At 37.9% G+C, this 24,295-nt stretch overlaps 1 protein-coding gene across 6 annotated transcripts in view; it reads right to left on the bottom strand.

Moving 5' to 3' along the window:
• Nucleotides 1-24,295, bottom strand: part of SEMA5A (semaphorin 5A) — a 317,047-nt gene that overhangs the window by 198,787 nt on the left and 93,965 nt on the right. For 5 of the 6 annotated variants that reach the window (XM_039548447.1, XM_039548450.1, XM_039548448.1 and 2 more), the window contains 2 exons: nucleotides 17,680-17,878; nucleotides 62-161 (listed from right to left, as the gene is read on the bottom strand). In XM_039548447.1, coding sequence (XP_039404381.1) covers nucleotides 62-161; nucleotides 17,680-17,812 — 233 coding nt within the window. In that variant the 5' untranslated portion in view covers nucleotides 17,813-17,878. Of the gene's footprint in view, nucleotides 1-61; nucleotides 162-17,679; nucleotides 17,879-21,805; nucleotides 21,842-24,295 lie in introns of all 6 variants that reach the window. The other variant, XM_039548451.1, reaches the window with a different exon arrangement.

Below are 24,295 nucleotides of genomic sequence, written 5' to 3'. Positions count from 1 at the left end.
TATTGCTTATCAACAAAGAACAAAACCTGGTGCAACACAAAAAGGAAAATAGATTTCTCACCTTGCTCCAGCAATAAGCTCTTTTTGTCCTGGGTCAAATGTTAGCTGTGAGAAGTCCACAGCATCTTCTGCTTTGAACACGTGTAGCCAAGGGGCAATTTCTAAAAACAATCAAGAAATACAGCTTTTACTATAAATGTTATAGGTGCAATACATCAGGTGAACCATTAAATTTGCAGATATTTTGTGTGGGTCTGCAAGTTTTCTCCTTATGGTCCTCTAAGGAAACATAGGAGACTTTCACCACCATGCCATTTAATTTATAATACAGGCCTCTAAAATATATAGGGCAGCCACCTGATACACACTTGAATCAAGTATCCATATTTTGTCCTGAATTGTTTTTCCTCCTCGGGTAAAGCAGAAAACACCACAGTATAACTGCAATTCACTGGTACATACTCAAGCAAAGGTAGATGAAATTTCCACGCATCAAAAGCAGTTGAAGACTAGAGGGTTTTTTTAGTTAGCTATTTAGTTATTTATTTTCTTTAAAAAAGGATCTGATTAAGTAAAAAAACAATGAGAAAAACAAGCAAATTTGACTTTTCATCATTTTCACAATAAAAAGGTTGAGAAATGAGGGATGAAAAAGGAAAAATGCTTGACATTCATTGAACCTTGTTGTTTTCACCTCCCTTTCTCAGACCAATTTAGTGCTACATTAAGCAGTGCAGACAAGCATTTGAGTTGCTGAAAATCAGCAAGGGGCATTACTTGTATTCAGAATACAACTTATTCCTACTTTCAAACTTAAATACACATAAATAGTTGCAAATCAAACCCTTAAGTATTTTCATTACTAGTGTATCTTTTTTTCATTCATATCACTAACTAGACACACAACAGTTTGGCTAAATAAACACAGTATTTTGGGAACAGAGCAAGATTTTTTTTTTTTAAATTTTACTTCTTTTAAATTACACACAGAATACATAAAATTGCTGTAACAATAGAAATGGCTCTCTAAAAAAAAGACCAGTTGTACAAAAACCTCATCCTCTAGAGTTCTGTAATTCTCAGGACATTGATTGAAGGTTTTTTTGGTTTTTTTTTTAATGTAGTCTCAAAGCAGTGGTCTGGAATTTACGTGAAAGATGAAGAGGGCTATGTATGTACAGCACAACAGGCTGTGGGACTGTGGGACTGTCTGTTTGAAGACTACACATGTGAAACAGTCAATTAAAAGACCAAAGGCGAGCACCTGGTCATGACCATTTAGAATACGGAGTCAAAACCAATCCCCCTGAGGGTGCTGCAGAAGTGCAATTTTTGATACTGGTATCATCAGCTGCAGCTCAGGTTAACAACATACATTCTAAGCTCTCTTCTTCACTCATGAGCATATTTTTGCTTTTGCAAATGTCTCAGTTGAAATAATCCATGTCTGGTGCCTGTTTCAGGATGATTTGTTCCTAATTTAAAGTTTTAGCACAAGAGAGCTATCCATGGGCCCAGGAGAAACATGTTATTCTGTGTCAAAACGTGTTCAGCCATTGCAGACAACCATTAAATGCACTGTGCAGAAGCTGTATCATCATATACTTTGGAAAAACAGATGGAACTGTGAAGCAGAATCACTTGGATGTCAGAAAAGTAACTTCTGCATTTTTAATGTCAGCCTGTATGCATCTGGGCAATTTCAGGCTCGCAATGCCAGTTTGTACTTGTTCTGCAGTACTTGCAGTTAAATTCACTGTTGATTTCCATCTGCATTGGATAGGTGCTCACACCAGGATTCAAACACTGGGAGGCAAAGGGGATGTGGCCACATATTAGATAACTGTGATTACAGCTACCATCAGCTATTACTGCAGATGCTGTGCAGAGAACCCAGCAGGATTGTGAGGGAGGAAAAACACTCATATACATTACAGGCCTGTATAGCCTTATATATACTTACTTATCTATATTTATTTAAATATATATATATATAGGACTTCACAGGCAAGCATAAAAGAGGTGTTTCTTAAATTTTTTGTACTTGATTTTGCAACCTTAACTTTTCAATCATGCATTTAATATGAAACAACCAATTGCAAAGTTCTAAAAAGTTAAGAAATTAGGTAGGACATGAAGATGAGGAAATCCAGAGGTAAATCACGAAGAATCTCACTTACTGGAGAAAGAAGATTTAAAAAAAACCAAACCAAAAAAGAGAAACAAAACAAAAACAAAGCCTGACCCACTGTGGAAACATCAGTCTCTGAAAGAGAGACAAGACAAGCAGCTGAGAATGGAATTACCTCAGCTCCATATTGGTAGGACAAGTGAGACCCAGGGTCTTCTGAAAGAAGAGGAGAGGAGTGGCTCCCCACAGCCTGGGAGGCCAGGGACAGTTCAGTGCACAGAAGTATTGCAGTGCCAGAAGACTACAGGGAAGACTGAGATTCAAAGACTCAATTCTCTTCCACTTGTCCTGCTGTCTCAGCAAGACACAAAAAAGCTTCAAGGTACAGCAAGCAGGTGATTGAGACCTCTTCCTGGTTTGGAGCAAGGGAGCAGGGGACAGGCAGGGCAAGGCAAGCCCAAGCTAGAGAAAAAGAATGAGGACTTGCTAAGAAATCTCTCTGAAATCAGATTCCCCTCCAAAATATAAATTATTTTATCCTGTCTTTGTTGCATTAAGCAGTGTTCTTGCTTGAGGGAATAAGGTCAGGAAGAGCAAATGGCTGCTAGAGCTCTCTTTTTTCAGAAAACACTCTGAAACTCTCTCTTGTGTGTCACTGTGGCAGCATGTGTCACACAGAAATAGGCATTTATGAGATAAAGCTACAACTTCATGATACTTCCGTAAGGGAAAATGAACAAAAAAACAGTGCCTACCAAAAAAAAAACCAAACCCCAAGTACACTGCAAAAATAAAAGCTTATGTAACTAATTAACAGAATAATTAAACTTCTTTTCACCAAAACATTGAAATCTAGCTCAAAATCCATTGGTGAAACAAGACTTTTTAGTTTTGCTATGACTTATCTCCTTAGAGATAAAAATTCATAATTAGTTATTAAAGGCCTATAAATTATTTTTCTTCCAATTAAACTGTAAGGGTAAAGTGGTAAGAAGCAATAATTTCAATTTATTAATGGTTTTCATGCAGATGCAACATGACAAGCTTTCCACAACAACATAGCTGTACATTTTGTGTACTACAACAGCACAATAAATAAATAAACGTGTAAGGCAGTTAAGCTGCCCTGCCAACACATAACCTGACTGCATTGTTGGTCACAGGTGACAAACAGCAACATCCCTACCCTTTCCAATCCTAATCCTCCCCTTCCTGGCATTCCCCTCCCTTTCCTCTGCCTTCACTTCATGTGAATTACAGTAAAAACACCACGCCCTTTATTGACTTCTCTCTTCTTACACCTGACACTGAAAACACTTATTGAAACACACCTTCAGCCTGGATTTGTTTTTCCTTTAAAGCTACATAGGCATGTTTGCCATTCTGCAGAAATTGGTCTAGGACTTAAAGCTGTCCAGGGAAAACTATCACGGTATAGATGCAGTCATGACAACTGCTGATTACCAACACACACCAGGTCCCTTAGGTAATTCAAAACATACTTAACCTTAGCAGCAACAAACAAAAAAAAAATATTGCTATTATAGGACTGAAATCTTCAGGCCTTGTAACTCAAAAACATTCCAAAAAGAAACTCTTTCTCATGGAACTAAAAGACGGACATTGAAAAAAAATCTGAGAAAGCTACAGCTCTCTTTCACACGCTGGGAATCACATGTTATGGGTTTTCCTGGGGGGTTCAGGTTTTGGAGGTGAGGGTTAATAGCTTAGATTTAATATAAAACAAAGTTTGTCGTGGTTCATAAATCTACAGCAAAGCAAACACACCAAATTCCACTCAGCTCCAAGGAAAGGTCAAGGAAGTCTCCTCAAGAGGTTTAAAGACAAAGGAGGGTAACTATCAAAGCTGGGCAGAAGGACATTAGATACTCATATAAAAAAAAATCCTGAAAGAGCAGAAATCTGTCTCTGTTTTACTTTAAATTTAGTATCTGCCCAACAGGCCATGGCTTGTTTGGTTTACATTGTCCAAGGACTTGCCAAGGGTTGAGCTCTACAGTTCTTTGCAATGAAATTGCAAAGTTCTCTCTAACCTAAGTTTCGTTATTCAGCACTTCAAAGTAGAGCTACAGTAAACAGTAAAATAAATTGAGAAATTACTTACAAGGAATAAAGTGGTATGTTTAGAAACAAATTCAGAAGTGATCTTTAATAATAATACAACTTGGCAAATAACAAAGTCAAAAGACAATAAAGACCTCCTGATTTCATTTAAAAATTAACATAGATATTAAAAATTTCAGTAGTGTTTATGGTGTATGTATGTGACACCTCATGCCATGGTGTCCTTTTTGAAAATAGTGAGCACAAAGTTAAATATATGCACAGTAGCACCTTCTTGAAGAAACTGTTAGCAAAATAACAACAACAATAGCAATAATAATAATAATACCACAACAACCATACCACCACAGTAACAGCAACAACAACAACAACACCACAGTTGAAAACTAGCAGATTTGCAATATTAACAGAAGTCTCTGGGTGGCATCAGTACGACAAATTCACTAATCTTATCAGAAGAAAATTAGAATATATTTCTGCATGCTGAAGTTATTTTATAATTAAACGTATCTAATCTAAGGATGATACAATAATCCCATCTTCCTGAAGCTGTATAATAATTTTAGCCTAAATTAGATCTCTTCCTGTGATACTCAAGTTACACTACGATCCTCTTTAAAGGCAGCAAGACATGTCAGAAGTCTCCCTAGGGATATGCCACACTGACTCCATTACATCACCCCCGGTGCCCTGGTGACAGCCCCATTAACCCCAGAGGAAATCTATTAAGCAAGGTGTCAGGGCTGGCAAGAGGAGATCCACCTGTTCAGAGTGTCCTGTCTGGGGATTTATTTGCAACATTTGTGCTTGAAGGACACAGTTAGGAGCACTTGAAAATGCTCTGCTGTGACATCAAGACTCCACAGTCTCTATCTTAAAACAAGACTTGAGAAAAACAAGATTTTCTTCAGCCATTTCTGCACATCATTGGTATCAATTCAGCATGACTGTTAAGTTCTCATTTTAAAATTCCATTATATTATAAATATATCTGTGAATAATAAATTCACTCCGAACCACTTCAGGATAACGATTTCCATGTTGGGAAAATAGGCAAGAAAAATGGTATGACAGAGCCTGTTGCAGAATCTTTTATGATTCACTTTTGTCTACACTTTTTTCTTACACTTCCAATCACCAGTCTCTCTTACCTCTTTTACACTGTATTCTCTCCTCACAGAAATGTACTAAACACACCCTTGGTGGTAAGTCATTGACTCACTGCAGATGAAAGGAAAAAAGGCACCACAGCTCAAGTGAAGAAAGGAAATACGTGCAAACACTATTCCACAGGTTCCAACAAAAAAGAGGACTCCCTCGAGAAAGTTCAGCAAAAGAACAGCTGTATTACTTCTGAAACCAATCAAAATTCACACCCCTTCTTATCAGAAAGGGGCTGAAGCGTAGTTTGTCAAAAGTATAACTTATTTTTCTAGAACTTATTCAAGGCATGTGTTGCTCAGCATTTCTGTGCAATGACTCCATGTTTTAAATAATTTTGATCAATAAGTAAAAAAAAAAAAGTAAATACTGGGTAGAAACCAGCTATACTTACAAACATGTAATTGACAATATAAGATATCACATACAGGTGGTTTTTCCCCTCAGGCGAGCTTCTGAAAACACAGCTGCAAACAAACTTCTAGATTAGGCATCACAACTTGAGTGGTTGTCATTGTAATGGAAAGAAACCTACACTGCACCTGAACAAACTACTTTGTGCACTCCTCAGGCTGCTGTGAAGCTCCACTACAGCTATGGTGGTTCTGTTACTGGTACAAAGTGTGTAAACCCATGCAAATGCACGTTATTCTTTATCTACTCATAAAGTCTTTACATACTTGTAAAGTCATGCTTTATTTTTACTTACTTTGAACCAAATTACTATGCTAGCCTTAGCTCAGCTCTGTTGCTAAACAGGCCAGAGCAGACTTTTCCCAATGGGTTTATTCCTGTTGGACGCATCAACCATGAAATCATTAAAATTTCTTTTTCTTTTGAGAAAGAAAATCAAAGATATGACCAAGAAACCATAAACAAACAAAAAAAACACCCCTCATCTAACAACAATAATTAACACAGCAGATTTTTTTTTGATATCTCTTACAGAAAAGATTCATTCTAGGGGTTACAATACTCCAGCAAAACCAATATGCTAACTATACTAATTTCTAAATCTAAGCACAAACATCTGTCCTGCTCTTCTTCCATAAGGCCCATGGTAGAAGCCAAGCAGTTGGAAGACAGCAGCTCACTGCAAAGCAGAGAAGGCTTGCCCATTACAGGCTGCTTTTCCAAAAGCTTTCATTGCAGACATATGCTTTCTATAGGCAGCGTTATGTTGGTAGATCTGCTTCCAGGACCATATACCTCCTGAGCTTTACGACCTTGACTGCTTATGCAGTCTGCTTATGCTCGTTGCAGAACTGCATCCCCACGGTGACTGGCTTGCCCATGCTGGGGAGATTTATTCCACAAGAGGACTGGAGAAAATCCCGCAGGGAGATTCTGTAGAGTGCCCCTTGCCTAGGTTGTACATCCAGAGGTGTTATGGGATGCAAAGCCAGGCACACCCAATACAATTACAGCCCTGGGTCAACACTCTGGGTATTCATTAACTCTTTTTACATGGCTGCTAATGCTGTCTTCCTTTAGTATGCATTGCAGGGGCAGACAAAACAATTATTAATGCATCCTACAATAGTAGAGCCTAAAGGCAGGACCAGCACTTCGTTTTGGTTCCAGAGTTGAAGTTACTTAGAAGGAGCAAGAAAATACCCAATTAACATGGCATAAAGTACCAGGCACATATATACACCACCAGGATGAATTAAAAGACACCAGGAAGGTGCTTTTTCTGTAATTTTTCATACACAAGAAGGACAGACTACTGCATTGAGAACTTTAGCCAAATAAACAAACATGGAAAAAGCAAATCTCTAACATTTAAACCTCACAGAAAGAGACAAATGTTTTCTAGAAGAAAAAGTAAAAAGTGAGAAGACAATCCTAGCTCAATGCTCCAGCAAAACTCCTGGTCCACCTGTTACTAGAACATAGTTGGCATATCCACTTTTTCATGGATAAGGTACAAACATCCATATGTCAGGCCTAAGGAGGGCCATGGATGTAAACAGATCTAATGGTCTGTGCTACCAGAAGGCTTCAACAATCTAAATGGAGTACACCAGAAGCAGGCTGAACACAACATATGAGGACAAGAGCACTAGATCAACAACAAGAAAACAGCATCCCCTGACACCGTTTTATGCTTTTCTGTAAAATGAAAGGATTATGACAGATGGAGCTGTTACAGTACTCAGTACTGCACTTTAATGAAAAAGACATTGCACTTGCAATACAGAACTCATTTACACCAGGGCTGTGTACAAAGCATGTAGACATCATAACTGGGACATGAGAAAATATGCTTATATGTTTAGTCAATCCCTTATTTTTAATAAAATTGAAAATTAAAAATATTTCTCATAGAAATTATGAATATGTTTTAATCTGAATAATTCATTGAAAAATATAGACATTCTGTGTCTATTAGTGACACAGAATGTCTAAATGTCTATAATCACAATTAGTGATTAGACAGTAGGAACTCTACAGTTTCCAAAATAGGCATCCAGGAAGATATAAGAAAACAAAACATCTCATCTTCCCACCAGGGAAAAAAAATAAAAATTTTGTTTAGGCAGGGTTATTTAATGCAATCCAATCCTCTATAAAGGAAAATATGAAGTTACAAAGTTGCCCAGAATGATTAAATCAGCAACCACAAACTAAAAGATTCCACTTTTAAGTCTTACCACATTACATTTGGCTCTCCTTTGGAAACATGAAAACATGTCAGATCTCCATCTGCAGTTCAGAGCTCATCTTTGCTTATAGGGAAGGGGGAAGGAAAAAAGAAAAAAAAGGAAAAAGAACCAACAAAAAGACAAAGCAACCTCAAAACTACAGATCCCTTTCAAGATGCAGTATTCTGGAGGTCTCTAGATCACATAAACAAGTCACCTGCCTTCCTTCTACTAACCAATAAAAGTTAATACAGTCCTGAAGCTTGCTTTTCCATACAAGGAGAACTGCAGAAGCCAAGAAATAAATATCTATATTTAGCATTATCTAGAAGCTCTGCTAGCATCTCACACTCCCCTCCACTTTAAATCATTTATAATAAAACAAATCCCAAGACCATAAACCTCTTGATATTTTCCAGAAAGTTCACCACCTGTTTACTGCACATTCGTTTTATGAACAGCTATTACAGCTTCAGAACAATTTTGGAGGTAATGAGGCAGGGCTGTAAGTAATTTATTATTAATGGAGAAAAGAGAAAATGAAGCATATTTCCTACAGTTCATGTTTCTTGACTTTAACTGTGAACACCTGAATTTCTTTCTTAAGACTATGGTAAACTTATTTCCTTCTGCCCAGCTACTCCCATCTTTCATTGATTCTCTCAGTAGGCACAAAGTAGCTGCCCCATCCGCCTGTCTACTGCTCTCTAGGCAGGGTAGAAGCAGTCACAGCAGTTGCCCTGCCCTGGGTCCCTCACCTGTTTTTACAATCCACTCTAACCTTCAAGGTCTAAAATCTAGCCTGCATTCCTGTTTTCTTTGCCCTGCCAGAGCTCCCCCAGCTAGAAGTACATATTGCTGCATTCTTATGTGTGTGCATATGTCTATTACTGGGATAATTAAAGGGAATCTGGGTTCTGACTGTCTGTGCCCTCAGGGAAGAGACAGGAACATCTGCTGCAATGCCTACTTATTTCTTATTTTTCTGAACAAGAGTTTGGAATTGTTTATGCTTCATTGTTCAAACACACATATTGCATACAAATATAAGAAAGTGTAAGGGAAAAAAGACTGAACCCCCACCTAGATAAAAGTGGTTTCAGTGCTACCAGCAGAGTCAAAAACCACTGACTTCACACTTCATCCAGCACAGAGCCCTAATGCTCTTCCCAGGGAGAGCAGCTACTCCTTACAGTTACCAGCTGTGGCCCCTGTGCTGCTGCTGCCAATCTTCCTGAATGTGACGGAGGGACAGACTGACCACGAAAAACATTTGACATCCTTAGTCATGCACTCTCTTCAGAGGGGTTTAATCTTTCACATTTTAACACTTAAATGCTGGCTTCGGCAGCCAGCCAAAGAATTCATTTTGAAGGAAATCATGTCGTATAGTTATGGGAAATCAGTATTTAGTCTCAAGACAGAGTTTTGTAAAGAAATCTGCTCAATTTTAATACATGTATTGTAGGGAGAAGAAACATAAAGCCAACTGCCCACAGACAGTTATGCCCTGGTATTTTTGTTGAAAATTTCTATGCTTCAATTAGCAAGACTTTTTTCTAGAATTGACCATCTTGCAATAATGCATCCTTACTTATGTTGGCATATGAACATACTAAACTTTTTTATTTACATTGTTTCAGCAAAATAAAATTTGTCGATCCTACCAATTCTGCCCAATTTTATGGGCTCATAAAATATTTTCATGTCTGATGATATTTCATGAAAAAACACAAAACTCAGCAAAATAAGACATATTGTAACACAAAGGGTGTGGAGAGCAAAGCCTGACACTAATCTTTCCAAGAGTTTGGAGCCAGGAGATCAAAGAGGAATATACTCCCCACCCCCTCCATTCCCCTACCACAAAAACAAAAAGATGCCCCAAAGCCAAAAAAAAAAGAAAGCAACAAGCAAGAAAAAGAAAAGGAAGAACCACAACACTACTATTAACACTTCTCTTTGTAGAACTTACTTTTGTTCTAAAAGGCACTGTTAAACTCCAGGGTTTTGTCACTATTAACAACTACTTTAGTTGATTTACTGTAGAGCTGGCTGTAACATGGTCACCTCCTAATTCTCAGAAATGGTACAAAAGAGTGATAAATCCACCAAAACAAAATCTGAAGTGAGCACTGGAAATGGAAAGACAAGCTTACGACAAGTTAAAGTTTGGTCCAACCTGAATATGACAAATTGTCACGTAGCATCTACCATGCTCAGCTGCACAAAATCAGCTGCTACCCACTGTCCAACAGTCTTGTCAACAGCAGGCAAACACTGCCACAGAAGGAAGACAGGGAAGAAAGCACGTGAAAAAAAAACCCCACTTTGAAGAAGCACTGGCTATGGTTCTCTATTTCCACCCAATCTATGCAATAAACAGAAAGTGTCTTGATAAGGTTATTTAAGAAACTAAGAAGAAAAAAAAAAAATTAACTAATGTTTTTCTTCCCCAACTCTTAAGATTTCCTGGAAATTTTAGAGCTCCAAGCAAGGCCCAAGGATGGGCCAGGGTTTCCCCAATCTCTCAGCCAAAGTGAGAAGGCAGCAGAAGGTGACATTCAGTGACAGGCAGTAAGGTGCCATCAAGTGACTGCAACACAGGCCCCATAAAAAACACTGCACAGGATCTGGAAGGGAAGACCACTGGAATGAGTATTCCCAGTAACGGTGTAACTACCAAGTATGAAAACAAAGTTGTCCAGGATCAGATGGCCAGTAACTGCAGTTGTTGACATATTTTCTGAACTAGTAGTCTAGGATACTTAGAATTAGAGAATGGTTTGGGTTGGAAAATATCACTAAGACATCAAGCAACTGTTAACCCAGCACTGCCAGGGTCACCACTAAACCAGCTCCCCAGGGTGCCACGTCTCCATGTGTCTCAAATACATCCAGGGATGGCTACTCCACCACTTCCCTAGGCAACCTGGCTCAACACTCAACAATGCTTTCAATGAAGAAGTTTTTCCTAATATCCAATATAAGCCTTCCCTGACACAACTTGAGGCCATTTCCTCTTGTCCCACCACTTGTTACTTGGGAAAAGAGATCAGCCCACATCTGGCTACAGCTTCCTTTCAGGCAGTTGTAGAGCACGATAAGGTCACACCTGAGCCCCCTTTTCTCCAGTCTTTTCTTATGAAAAAAAATTGAAATTCTATCTGGTGGGAAAAAAAAAATAAAATAGAAAAAAGTCAGAGCAATATTGTGCTCCCTCTTGCTTTAAGCACACACAAAAAAAACATGACAGAACTTCATCTGCTTATGAACTCTATTTCTTGATTGCTGATCTGTTTCTTTAACAGATCCCAGTTTGGATGATTTACAACCTTTTAGCAAAAAATTCAGCTCTTTTGAAGAAGAAGAAAAAAAACAAAAAGTACCAAAACCCCAGATTTTAATTCCATCTGCCCACTTTGTAGAGCTAGTAGAATGCAGCAAGAGCCTCTCACTCATTTTGCTGCTTTGTTAACAACCAGAGAACTGCACATGCTCTAAACAGCCACATTAGGGCAATAAGGAACAAATCAGCCATGGAAAGGCTCATAGGACATGTTTGCACAGCTCACTAGCCATTGTAGCCACTGATAATTTTATCTTATCAAAAATTATGAAAATTATTAGCATTACATGAAGGTCCAGAATTTGGCTGGGATGCTAAAACAATTTAAATTGATGCTTGCTTAAAAACATGATCACTTTCAGGGTGAAAGAAAAAAGTAGCTGGTATGCAAGTCCTTTCCTTAGAGAATTCAGCCCCTGCCACTTCCTCATTTTTATGGGACTGGGCACCAATGACAGGGGGTGATTTAGGGAAATATAGGGGGATAGTAACCTTCAATCTCTAAAGATATTTTCTTCATTAACAGTAAAGAGTTGAAGGTTGCCATTCCATAGCAGGAGCTTAATCTCCTATGCAAAGGTAAAGACAAACATGACTCAATTGAAAAAAAAAAAGTGGAACTGGTCAAGGAATTATTTTTCTCCTTAAGAGGGGCTGGTTCTTGGCAAGGTAGCACAATCAATCTCGTAGCCCTATCATCTAGACAAACCAAAGTTGCAGTATCTAGCAATCAACATTTCTTCACTGATGAATCATCTTCATTTAAGGAAAAACCCAAAAGGTGGTAGGGAATGGAAAGCAATACACCTTAATCCCACTGCACTTTCTGGCAGGAGGTCTTTGAAATATATTTATGAAAAACTGGAAAAAGAAGGAAAAAGAAGTAAAAACTAAACAGCATAGAAGACTACTATTGAGTTTAAAAGAAAACTTGCAACAAGATTAGGGGAAAGAGAAGAGTACAAACAAAAACAAGTTCATATGCCATTTATCCTTCTTCATTCAGCCCACATATTATTTCCTCTTGGCATATGTTAAGTGCATGCACTCCGTACACAAACCACAGGACAAAATGAGCAGAGCGATGCACTGAGTCTATATTACTTAGACAAACATCAAGTAAGGGAATTCTGTGGTGGTCAGACAATAAGGTTAAAATAATATATTTCTTAGGATTCTCTAACCAAGGAATCAAAAATAACTGTGCTATTTTTTTTTTTTCTGGTTAACCTCAAGCTGAAATGAAGGGTTTAAATTCATTTCTTCTATGGATTGAGACATGCTATTTTTAAGCATGTTTATTCAACAGATAACTTTGTTACAGCCCAGTATGTATTTAAATTATCGCTAAATATAGCTTCTAAAATTATGTAAATTGATGGTTTTTTGTTGAGACAGCACAACTTTAAATTCTGATTATTTTATGGGAGCCTAGAAGAATGAGACTTGCCCCAGAGCAAATGTTCTCTGCTGTTCTCTCAGTACCAATTAAGTCAAGTTCACAACTGCACTTTACTTCTGGTAAAAAAAGCAACTTTATGCAGGTAAACTGCAGGACAGTCAACACTTAAAATTTCACAGCTGAAACTGGATTTGGGTCAATTTTTTTTCCAGCTCACCCACACACTGCTGAGCAGTTGTGACAGCCCCTTCAGTTCTACCTCAAGGATGGGGTCTGTCTACAGAACGAGTCTTCACCTGAGTTTTGACAGGTCTGGTGTTTCAAGTTCAGCAAATGTGTGTGTCTGGGGAAACAAGCTGCCACTGTAACTACTTTTATTCTTTTTGTTGATTGTTTTCATTTTTGGTATTGTTCTTTTTTTTTAATCTAATAAAATGTCAGGTCCACACAGAGCTACCACGAAGGCTCTGTAGAGCAGGTGGACTATGAAATGCTGGAAATATTTAGACAAACATTACACCAGTCAATTGTTTTGCTTTGGGTTTTTTTGCTTAAGAAGAGTTCAACCTTTATAAAGCATCATTGTGTCTCATAGAGCAAATGTGGTTTTTACAGCCTTTTCTAACTGTTTAGGTTAAACACTACACTATAATTCCTTTACTATAATAAGGGAATGGTTTTTTTCCAAGAAGCAGACCATCAGTAATCCCTAATACACTTACAGAGCTAACATTCCATATCTACATGCAAACGAAAGTATATCCAAATAAAATAAAATTTAATAGAAATAAAATTGTAAGGCTATTTTTAATGAGTAGCTTATTTAAATCCTTTTTCTCTCTTAACTCTTATGCTATTTCAAGTATAATTTCTTTCTTTTCATATTGTAAACATATGGAAACGGGTGTAAAGATCAAGGATCTTACACTGAGCTCTGTGTATCCATTCTGTAACCTGCACCTTCTTTCCATTCACCCAGTTCTAAGTTACACTTGATTTATAGCCCCTTGACTCCAACTACTGGAATTAGTTAGTATAGCTGATGAATTCTTAGTACATGCATATAACATATGCAGACAGATTTTGGGTTTTTTAAACTTTTTTATTAAGACTGCATTTCAAGAGATTAGCACATTTTTGCACATCTAGAGGCAGTCTCCTCCTTAGTGAGAGAGAGAGAGAAAGGAATGTCATAGAGGGACCATGCACCATCAGTTAGTTTCACCACATGAAACACTGAACTGCACACTCCTGGGCTGATCCTGTCAATCCCTCCAATACTTGCAGGTCTATTTTATATAAATAAATATATATAAATTATATAAATCTGTTTTCTGTGATAGTTACTAACAACTTTAATTTATGAGAAAAGGAAATTTCCAGCTTCCAAGGAAGACACAAAGTGCCTTATTCTATTTTAAGGAAGCTCTATGACAAGAAATTTTAGAAGTGGCAACATTTTCTGATCTATAGCAGACTTTCATATTTATAGATTCTGGGAGAGCAAAAAGGTGCATTATGCAGTCCTAATATTAATTATGCAGATAAACAAATTGCAACATGGTTATTGCAACTGTGTATGAGAGACATAAAATGAAAGCTTTTAGATCATGTCAAAAATGCTTTCGAAGTGTGTGCATCTCCTGCTACTGCATCTTCTTTTTCCTCTTCCACCACAAACGAAGTACTTGAGTAAAAGTTCTCAACTTTAAATTCTTGCCATTTACTATCAGAAGATATATCACAGTCTTCAACTAAAAACTATTTAGCTGGAAAAATCAGTGCTAGAAATAGTTATATGCATCTCTACACAAGGTAGCTTGACAGAATCATCACCTACGTGAGCAATTTTTGATAGGCAGTGGGAAAGAAAGTAAGCTCTTTCAGGAGATATACTCCTCTTCCATGTTTCACAGTGACAACTCCTGGGGACTGTTTTGTCTTTTTATTAGGTTTTTTTGCAGCTGTTCATCCATACACTACACCAGACTCTCACCCCATTAGTTTTATTTAATAGTTTATACTCCATCTACCATACCTCTCAAAGGAAGACAAATCAAATAAGTACATTGCTACTTTGGCATACCAGAAACTACAAAAAAAAAAAAAAAAAAAAAAAAGGCTTTGATCAGTCATAAATAAAACAAAAGTGTTGATATCTCTGTAAAGCCTTGGTTGATGTTCAGCATCCCACACAGTATTTAGCTCTGGTGGATCTAATACTGTTAGGTGACTTTACAGAGTAGGGCATTAATGCAGCACTCAAAGGGATTTTAACTGTTACAAATTGATTTCTCAACTCGATGTTGGTCTAGCAGCACTAATAACGTCAATAAATACAGAGAGCATTTTCCTATAGGCATTCGTGAAGTCAGCAAATGTCAGAGGAAGAATATGGATATCAGCATGATGGCTGGTTGAAACCTGCCAACCCCTATTGCAGGATTCATTCGGAGAGTGCCTTCTCACACACATCTCTCTTCTTACACTCTGATACCCCAAGTAATCCATTCCTAACATACAGAATCAAAGACAAACCTCTCAGGCACTTTTTCCTGGGGTTTCAAAACTTCTGTTTTTCCATTAACTGTCAATCCTGCAACTCCAAGTCAAATGCCATGTGCCCACACCAACTAGGTTACCCAGCTATCACATGCTGTATACTGCATTGCAAATATGTTTCTAGATGTATGTTGTAATAGTTACTAAGGACTCCCAACAGATTATTGTGTGAAGTGTGAACTACAGCTTGTCAGAATATTTTTCAAGACATGTCCGTTCATAAAGGCTACGGTATGTCATGGACATGTACTAATTAATGGTATTTTTACCACAAAGGTCAAGAGGAACTCTGGCATTGAAAATCATACTAGATCTCATAGTAAAAATCTGACCATAAATGTTGCTATATAATTCTATTTCCCACATATATTTACAGCAAAAAGAAATAGGTTTTGTTCAGTAAACTCTAACTGTGACACTACCTTTGGCTATACCAAAAGATGCAACTGCAACAAGATGGCTTCTGTCCCTAAAAAGCCTTAGCATAGTGACTTAGAACTGGAAGAACATCACTAGAAATTAAATATGACGGAGAACAAGAGAAGTCTAGAAGGCAGGATAAGTCTCAATTCAAGAAACTCTCCTAAATAGTGGCTGAATTAGATTCATAAAACGACACATTTTTAATCAGCTCCTAGAACACAGGACTGGTAATGAGTCTCAATTATTTTCTCTCACAGTTGCATATACAAAACCAAAAAGTACATGCAGTTATCTCTTAGTTTGTGAAATTAAAAAGCTAAGTGCCATAATTTTAACTGAGCTACTTTAATTACTTTAATTTACAATATTGTGTATGCGTGTTCTGATAAAGAATAGCATTTTAAACTAAATTATACGCACAATATGAATGCTAAGGAAACCAGATATTTCATCAGAATAACTCATACTATTTAGCCCATCAATAAGTGAGTGATAAAGGTCCCTCCTTCACAATACACAGATGGTTTGTTGTTCTGAGTACAGAGTTCATTCTCCAGTGTATTGAAGAACAGGACAGCAGGTACTATTACTATTATTAAACCATTAAAATGCCAGAACAAAACACTTTCTGTAAAAAACACAACACTATTTTCTCTAAGTTTACGAAAAGAATGGAAACAAATCTTTTCTCAATTAAAATTCAATAAATTTTAATTCATTGGAACAAAAAACTTACACATGTGCTTTCTTAGAAAAACAGGAGGAATGCAGTATGTAATAGAATACATCTTAATCCCTACATCCTCATAACTGCAAACTGTTTGGAACTCATTTTAAGTTGTGACACTAATGGAAATATCTCAATTCAAATAAACAAAAAAAAGGTCAGGTAAGTTATTAACTGCCTCAGGTTTTTACAGAAAATACTCTCCAAGTATTCTTCACTTTGTTCCAACTGTTCCTCCACATTCCACCCCAATACTCAAGATGACAAACAACCACATGTATGAAGAGACTGTCCTGGTGAAGGAAGGAACTTGTGGTGCAGCTGCAATGCAAAAAGTCTGTGTGTATTAGGCGTAAGCAGGGACAAGGAGGAATTTAGAAAGACCATGTGGACATGCAGGGATTACATCAGGTTAAACAAAATTCAGTGGGAGTTACAACTTGCATGGAATATCAGGACAAGTGGAACAGCTTCTACTGCTCCAGTAGTAATGGAAGGTTGAACAGGGAAAATATCAGCCTGCTGCTGACTTGGACAGGTAACCTAGCGGCAGCAGACCTGGATGATGCTGAGGGACTCAATATCACAACTAAGGTATCAAAGGCATCTGTTGTTTAGCAGAAGGGGTTCCAGAACTACCAGTTAGAGAGCAAATGTTCAACACCCCTTACTCCACCCGAGCCAGCAACAAGTGGAATAACACAAGGGTTGATCCCGGGACCCATCCTGTTTAACACCTTAATCAAGAAGGGGAGGCAATAGAATGCACTCTCTGTATAGTTTGCAGATAACACCAAATTCAGAGAACCAGTTGATAAGCTTGAGGGTGGAGCTGCCACCCAGAGAGGCCTAGACAGGGTGAAGGAAGGGGACAAGAGTGACTTCATGAAATTAAGAGTACACATGTAGAATTGGGCACTTGGAAAGGAATAACTCCATGCAACAGTACAGGCTGGTTTTAATCACAAAGGAAAATGAGTCACCCACATTTAAGTGATACATTCAGTTACAAATTCTGAACAAGCCTAGTTGTATTTAATTTCCATAGAATACAGCCCAGATTTTTATCTAACAGCACTGAATGCACCTATTTTTCTCATGACATTCTACATTAAAAGCAGAGGTTTCCATGAAGTGATTACACAATCTCCAGCCTAGTCCTGGAAAAGATTTTTGTCACTTACATCTTACCTTTGTATGCAATAATTGGATGCTCAGCTCTGTGGCAGTGGGTATCTTCTGTTGTTGTTGGTTCCAGTATTCCTAACACCCCAAGTCCTGCCAAGAGCAGTGTGAGGAGGCAGCTTCCTTTCATGGTGGTCATGCTGTCCTCCACAGCAGTCACTTCTTTTAACTATCTACTCTTCTTGCACTCATGTGGGAAAAGCACCTGGCGAATTCAAAGAAATTTATTTAAGAACAAGAGCAAACCACAGAAAAAATTAGACAATTCTTGACATTTAAAACACAACAATATTGCTTTCTTTCTGTGTAGCATTTGACTACTCAAAAGTATGCTGTCAGCTGCTCCTCTAATTACTTCACAAACCTATCATCAGTTACCTAATTTAGGAAAATCAATCTATCACCAAGCAGGATTAAAAAACTGATATTCATTACCCCCTCTTTTTTATTTTGTAACTTGTGGGGAAAAGAATATTCTCCAACATTTTTTATTTTATCCTCTTGGATAGAAAAAACATATCTAAATCATCTTCCCTGTTCACTTGGATCCACTGCTTCTTGCCCTGCTTTCCTCAGAGACGAAGGAGTGCTTTGACTTCTTCCAAGCACAAGGTAGAAAAGGAATTGTACCCTCATGTGAATGACTGCTTTGAGAGAACAACAGCCCTAGGGCATGTATTTTTTGCCTGTCTGTAGAGTTTGGATGTAACACCACAGAAAGGGGTAGGACAAGATTCACCTCAGTGCTTTGACACATATTTCTGCTTTATAGCAGTGAGGGTCACTGGTTCTGACACTGGCTTAGTCCCCATCCATTTGCCAAGACTGATGACAAGGCTCGGAATTGCAGACTCAAATGATGAAGACCCCTTTTTAGTAAAACTAAGCTACCAATCAGCAGTGCAATGGTTTTCATTTAGAATCAGAATAAAGCTGAAGTTCAACTCCCTGATCTTTTGAAACATCCAATAACCAGACACTTAAATAAGTAATAGAATATGTACAGTGTCAATATAATTTTAGATCCAACCCAGTTTCTTTAGTTTTATCACTAAAAACATTCCAAGCAGTAACAACCTCATCATACAACCCGAAAGAAACTTTCACCACTAGCAGCTTTACTGAGTCACACAGGCTTGCATGCTGATAACATGCAGATATGAGACATCACTGCCTTTCATGAGGGAAGACCAGAGATCTGAGACAGCTCCATAAAGGCAGAAAAGTCACTCTGCTAAATTATGGAGCAATTTAGGAAAAGAAAATCAGCAATTTTGACTTCTAATACGTTTGATCTCACTGAATTATAGTGTGCTGTTTAATAAGGTGGAAACTTTCTATTTATGTAAAATAAACATCCTAAATGCATAAAACAAAGGGCTGTTAATGCAAGGATACTCCACAATAACAGCAGTGTGTTTCAAAAGCTACACTCAGAAGGCAGGATGGACAGTAAACATTGGTCCCTAACATTACTAGCACCAGCCTTCATAAGAGAAACTGCTCTTCTCTTACCACCTTATTTTGCCATCTTTAGTTGCCTTCCAGCTTAGGCCTGGACACTTCTAACCCTCATTAATTTAAACTAAAATAAATACATCAAAGACATAATACATCTCAGCAGCACATTTAATAGTCAATTTTAGCTTCTCTGCTAAATTTTTTTCAGTCACTGAAAAAAAGGGGAGGAAGCTTCTAGGCAATTAAATTCATAGTCTTACCTTCCTAAGCAGTATCTTATGATGTCATGTACCAGTATGACTGTGGCCCTACAAATTGCTTGTGGCTCACAACAGGCAGTATCTGTTCATAGAAATTCTGGGTAGTGAAGCACGTAGTGCATAAAGCACTTGTTCCAATGTTTGATAGTCCATTTTCTGCAAGGTTGATATTTAAATGTATTATGCACTATTCTTACACAAATTCACCCAGTTTATGTGGGTTATAGCATTCCTATTCCTAACTTACAGATCATACAAATACACTACTAACAGCTACTTCTAATTCATATTTCTGTAAGATTACGTTTGTACATTTAGGAAGCAAAATGAAGGTCTAATACCTTCATGAAGGTCTCAAAAGCTGTTTTTCCTTGCACACAGTACAGCAGCAAGTATCCCAACACCTAGGAATATAGTACTTTCATGTTATTAAAAAAAACCACCAAAAAAACACCCTTTTGTTTCTTTTAATTTTGAAAGTCTCAGAAATACTCATAAATGTGTGAATATAATGGAAAGGAATTAAACAAGAATGAAACATTTGTACTGAAATCACAGCTTTCTTTGTCTCCTTGGCTGTAAATGAAGCCCCATGGTCTTTATGTAACCAGGCTTCCATATCGCAGCCAAGTTTCAAAAAAACCCAGCTCTACTCAGAACACAACAGAAAGATAATCCCGTTTCTCCAGAAAGAAAGAAAAGCACCACTACTCTTCATCCAAATATTAAATATGTACACAGGTATGGATGCCTTGGTTTTCATTACAAAAAGGATGATTACCTTCATGGGACTAATCATGGTATTAGTAAGGACTAAGATGTAAATGTCAACAGGTCTGATGTCTTGTGCTCTGGAGGTATCGAGAGGACTCCTCCCTGAATTGAAATGTCCCCCCGAACAGAACTCAGTAACAGAAACAAAGGTTCCTTCACACCACCACCTTTCCTTGGTCTCTAAATCCATACAGTATCCTCTTTCCTATCAGACTACTGACATGCCATAGGTGGTCTCTGACACAGTTGTTTACATGTCATAGTCATGCTGTGGAAGAATTTTGGGGCCAAGGACTTTCTTCCGTACTAGCTGAACTCTTCCTCTCACTGCCTGCATCTCACATGGCAAAAACTGAGGCAGGAAGCACTCCTTTCTCTCAATCACAATATCCAAAGACAAGGAGAAAGGAGAAACAAAGAAGTGTGTGAATGCACTTGACAATATATCTCAGAAAAAAACAATAACAGTCTAAATTTTTCTCTACCTCTACCTCTAGCTGTTTAAATGCACTGCACTATTTTATTAATTTAAGTCTATTAGTGGTTTTAGATGTATTAATTTAAAAATATTGTTGTAGGGAACTGTGAGGAGACGCTTACTTGCAACAACTGAAAGGAGAGCCTTCAGAGGCCCTAACTGGCAAGAGAACAGTAAATCAAGGCACTAGATAGAAACCTCATCAAAAATTCTTTAAGTCACTGTCCACTTCATTACACAACTGCGTGCATGGAAGGAGAAAGGAGTTTGGAGACTGCACCTAATACACTGCTGGAGTAAAAAAATTAAAAATGTTTTTTTTTAAAGATCCCCAAACTAAACAAGCAAAACGAACCAAACAAAACTCCTCCCCCAAGAACCAAAAGACCCACACATCCCCAACCCCGACAAAAAATACAATTAAAGCCCCTCCAAAGAAACAAACACCTTCAGCATATACCCACAGCACGAAGCAATGAACAGACACCTTAGAAAAGACTTCAAAACTGAATCTTTTTCCACAGAACTTATAAGGGCGAGATTGCTCCCTTCTGTACACCCTTGAGTAAGGACCGCTGCGCGAGTTCCATCGCTGCCCAAGACAACAGCTGTAAGAGTGAGCCTGTGGAAGCACACTACACAGACCCGAAACACTGCAAAAAGTCAGAAGGCTTGAAGCAGACAAAACAATCTTTCCTGAAATCACCTGTTCTCCTTACTGAAAGTGCAGCTTTTGTGCCAAGAAGTGATAGCTAGCCTGAAGCAATAAGACAAGGCAAGACAAGACAAAGCCAAGAGAATCCTAAACACGAAAAGATTAGGCTGGTTTCCCTGATTTCTGTATAATTTTCATATGCAAATCTCTCTCAACAATGACAATAATGGTCAGGTCAAAACTCTTCAAAACATATCCAAATAGTGACACTGACCAGCTTTATAACTATTGCTAAATATTTGGGGAGACTGTATATTGACCTGTTATTTGCATAACTTTTCCAGCAGAGACCTTTATTCAGACTTCAACAAATTGCATTCTACAAGTTTGTAAAACCACCTGAGGATGCAAAATGAAAATAAAGCAGAATAAGCAGCGCTACAATATGCAATTTATTTCAATATATTATTTTATTTCTGTATGTAAACGGTCTTGTGCACTTACTCTATCCCTCATTCCCTTTGTTTTGATCCAGCTTGCCTAGAAAAAACATAAAGACGAATGAGGCACATCAGGCAAAGGTTATATCTTACAAATGTAGCATTTGGTTTCTCCAACAACAGTATTTGACGAAGAAAAAAACAGCAATTCAAGACTTCTGTTTTAGCCAAGCCAAAAAAGACACCTATTGCTAAACAGAAAAAGTGTGCACAGCTAAGCAAAAGAAAGCTGCCACACTAGCTGCAGCTGTTCCAAAGAAAAGATGCTTTCAAATAATTATCTTTACTGATTCTGTAAGTGTCAGTTTAAAACTACACTTTTAGTGAAAGACGAAGTGAGCTTATGTCAATATAAGTATACTAACAGCAGTCTGGAATGTTTAAAAGATGCCAATTTCAGGGCTGATTCTGAGTACAGGCATTCACAAGCAGGTCTGGGGTTTCTTTACACGCACACCAGTGTTTACTCTTGCAGATACTGCTCATGTAATTCGTTGAAGGAGACTCATTCCACTTTCCCTGGACACTTTGCTCGACATCTTAGTTTCCAAAATAGTAAAGATTTGAAAAAAAAAATTGCTCATGTGAAGTAACAACTCCAGATAACCTTTTTGCAGTAGCACAAACCTGGAAAAAAAAGTATTGAACTAATGAAACACACTATACATTACATGGGTTCATTAGAACAGAATTATGAATACAAAGAAAGATACTGTCCCCATATTGCTACTGCACACACTTTAAAATAGTAATAATTATTTCATCTTTGGTCATGAAAATTTTATGAAAAATACCTAATTTGTCTACTGTATTGCTAGCTGTACCTTTGTTACAATTTATTAAAAGAAGAGAACGCTTCCTGCTGCAAGTGACAAGGAAACAGGGAGAACTGTTGTTTCCTCTTCACCAAAAGAAGGCCACACTGCTGGGTATATAGTAAGCATATAGACAAATCAGGAAAGAGGGTACCAGCACTCATATGCTCATAAAACTGGAGTACATTAATACCTCTACGATGTAGCTCAGTGCCTCTTTCTGTAATTCTTCTTGACTTGTTAAAACCAAACCCCTCAAACTCATACAAAACATTTGAGAGGAAGATTGTTGGAGAAAGGAATATATTAAAAAGACTCTGTCATCACACCTACCAAAAAAAATAGCTAAATTCTAAGGCAATGTGTATGCTCTCAATTCACCAGTAGTGACAAGCCCTGGAGCCCAGAAGGAAAAAAGGTTGGAGGCCAGAAGCAGGCATCAAGAGGGCTCTTCCAAGAAAAACAACCACAAAAAACAAACAAACCCCCCCCCAAAATAAAAAACCAAAACAAAACACCCAAGCAATCTCTTTTACTGTAGCAAATCCTGTTTCCTGTCAAAGGCACAAAAACTCCCAAACCTATACCTCTTTATAGTATAATTACTTCGAAATAGATTCCTTACTCAGTATAGCTTCAGAAAAACAATTTGCCTATCAGTCAGATACACGATTAGATTAGAGCAACAGCTCAAAGATCACCTCACTCAACATCAAGATGAGACTGGAGGCTATAGATCTTCTTCAGTGAAATAATCTAGTTGTACACTATCACGTCTCATCACTGGACCCAGCAATGCAGACTGTTTACTATGCAGCAGAGTAGCATATTCTAATTTGTATTTGCATAAAGTGAGAGTCAGCTTCAATTAAAAAACTGATTACTGAGTTGCTTCAACTTTTAATACTGTCATTCATTTCTGCAGTGGCATGTATTTTAAGTTCTGCAAGAGCCAGACAGCCATCAGCTGTCATTGACTAACGCAGTCAAAAATCAATCCTTGAATTCATAGTGACATTCTGCCAAAAGACTGCTAATATCTGTAGCTGAGGGTGACAACTAATAAAAGAAGAATCTGTCATCAAAGCTAGTTCTCCAGCACTTCTCAAAAAGCTGATACTTGTGATTTGTTCAAAGGAAGCACTGCTTCAAGAACAGTGACCTGAGTGAAGCCAGGAGTTTGTAATAACACCTCGGAACTCAATTATCACATTGTGGGCTTCTCCGCCTCATCAGTGGGGTGTAGAGCCAGTGGACCACAGCTTCCTGAGCAAGCACAGGCCAACCCAGCAGGCCCACACAGAAGAGAACAACAGGCAACTTAAGGGTAGGAATAAAGTCAAATCAGCACAGACTAGGCCCAAGTTCCAGCAACATCTCAGCACTTTTTTCAAATCCTTTTTTTTTCTTAGCTATCCATTAGCTCCTCAGCCTTTTTGATATCCTCCCAAGGCACAGACTCCTACTTAAAGTTTCCTTCCACTCATACCTAGTCTCTTGTTCCAGTCATTGGGAGCACCTTTCCCCATGCACTGCTTGGGACGTCCACTGAACTGTGATCCTTAGACTGGCCATCAGAAATGAGGTGATAAAAGGAAGGATTCTCCACCTCAGACAAACTACAAAGCCTGCAAAGTTTTTCTTTTACAAAATATCTTTAATGGAAAAATAAAATGGTA

The sequence above is a fragment of the Corvus cornix genome, chromosome 2 (genome assembly GCF_000738735.6).
Source record: "Corvus cornix cornix isolate S_Up_H32 chromosome 2, ASM73873v5, whole genome shotgun sequence".
Lineage (NCBI taxonomy): Eukaryota > Metazoa > Chordata > Aves > Passeriformes > Corvidae > Corvus > Corvus cornix.
This window is presented reverse-complemented; position numbering and strand designations above follow the sequence as displayed.